This window comes from Salpingoeca rosetta, assembly GCF_000188695.1.
Source record: "Salpingoeca rosetta unplaced genomic scaffold supercont1.20, whole genome shotgun sequence".
Lineage (NCBI taxonomy): Eukaryota > Choanoflagellata > Craspedida > Salpingoecidae > Salpingoeca > Salpingoeca rosetta.
In genome coordinates, this window is record NW_004754914.1 from 105,961 (window position 1) to 107,659 (window position 1,699).

The 1,699-nt window shown below is 62.3% G+C and overlaps 2 protein-coding genes across 2 annotated transcripts in view; both read left to right on the plus strand.

Annotated features, from left to right (window-relative positions):
• PTSG_07522 (transmembrane and tetratricopeptide repeat containing 4) overlaps positions 1-89 on the plus strand; it is a 5,253-nt gene extending 5,164 nt beyond the window's left edge. Inside the window, exon 13 of the mRNA XM_004991261.1 lies at positions 1-89. This exon is cut by the window's left edge and continues 47 nt beyond it. Within this exon, the coding sequence (XP_004991318.1) occupies positions 1-69 (69 nt within the window). The 3' untranslated portion in view covers positions 70-89.
• Positions 90-259: 170 nt separating this feature from the next.
• Positions 260-1,699, plus strand: part of PTSG_07523 (uncharacterized protein) — a gene marked incomplete at its 3' end in the record, with an annotated part of 6,389 nt that continues 4,949 nt past the window's right edge. Inside the window, exon 1 of the mRNA XM_004991262.1 lies at positions 260-1,601. Coding sequence (XP_004991319.1) covers positions 284-1,601 — 1,318 coding nt within the window. The 5' untranslated portion in view covers positions 260-283. The remainder of the gene's footprint in view (positions 1,602-1,699) is intronic.

Below are 1,699 nucleotides of genomic sequence, written 5' to 3' on the forward strand. Positions count from 1 at the left end.
GACGCGAACAAGGAGCTGTGCAGCCGGCGCTTGCAAGAGGTGGAGGCTGCACTCAGGCGGAACAAGTAAACCGTTCACTCACTGCCCACACAGCAGCAGCAAGTCACCAACCACTCACTGAACAAAGCGTGAGATGAAGAGAAGCACCACGTCACGTGGCATGTCACATCACCCATCACCACAAGAAGAGTGGACGAGCAGAATTCCTTCCTTATTCGGCCTGTCTGTCCAGGTTGTTCTGTTGTGTGTGCACTCTCTCCACGAAACGAAACACAAACACACGATGATGAAGATGCTGAGGAGGTGGAGTGTGCATGGCGTGGCTGCTGCGACAGCCACTGCCGTGTCGAGAAGCACCGTGCACAGACGCGCGCCACTCGTTGCCGTGTCCCTGTCCTTAGTGGCCATGGTAGCGGTGCTGCTGCTGAGTGGCGGCGGCGGTGGCGTGCATGCGCGTGTGGGCGACCCCGACGACCCGTGCCGCGCCCAGTGCAACTTCACCAGCATCTGCTCATCCACAGGCTCGAGCGGCGGCGACTGCCTGCGCGCTGTGGAATGCGTGCTGGCGCTCCAGGCCGACGAGAGCGTCGTGTGCCACCAACCGTGCATCACAGACTGCGCCAACGAGCACCTCACCAGCCTGCCAGAGGTGGCGGCGTTCGACCTTGCCCTGCAGTGCGGCGAGGCGTGCTACACGCTCCTGCCGTGCGCGGGCCACCAGGACTGCCCGGACCACCTCTACTGTGCCGAAGATGCGCGGTGCAGGCACTGCACCCACTGCTACGAGACGCTCGCCGGCGCCGGCGGTAACGCCACCTCCACCACAGGCGATGGCAGCGTGAACGCCACAACCTCCACCACCAGCACGACAACAACAGCAACAACGACGACAACCACCGCCACGACATCCACAAGCACAAACACAGACAGCAACATCGGCAGTACCGTGACGCCGCTGACAACGCGGACGGCGTTGACAGAGTGTCCACAGCGCTGCAGGCCGTTTGCTCCCGAGCTCATGGACGACTGCGGCCTGTGCTCGTGCCTGGAGAACGGGTACGTGAGCTGCAGAAACATCCCATCCATCGAGGTCCTGCTGGCGCACCTGGAGGTGCTGCCGGTCACCACGCGCCACCTCGACCTGTGGCGAACGGGGCTGTCCTTCATCCCCGTAGAGCACCTTGCTCGGTTCACGTCGCTGGAGGTGCTGGATCTCAGCTTCAACCTCATCCCGGCCCTCAACCAGGACCTGCCGCTCTACCTGCCGAAGCTGCACACGCTCGACCTCAGCTTCAACCTCATCGCCTACATCCGGCCAGACACCCTCAACCTGCCCTCCCTCCGCGTGCTCAACCTCGCCAGCAACCGCTTGCCTGTTCTGAGCGCATCATGGATGCGCCGCTTGCCGCACCTGGTCTCCCTCGACCTGGGCCGCAACCTCATCACCGCCATCGCCGCCAAGGCGCTTGTCTTTGTACAGGAGCTGCAGATGCTGGATGTGTCGAACAACATCATCACCGCTCTTCGCAGCGGCGCCATCACCCCAGCACCGCGCATGCAGGACCTCAGGCTCAACAGCAACCCGCTCTCCTTGCTCGACGGTGTGTGTGTGCGTGTGTGCGTGTGTGTGTGTGTGTGTGTGTGTGTGTGTGTGTGTGTGTGTGTGTGTGTGTGTGTGTGTGTGTGTGTGTGTGTGTGT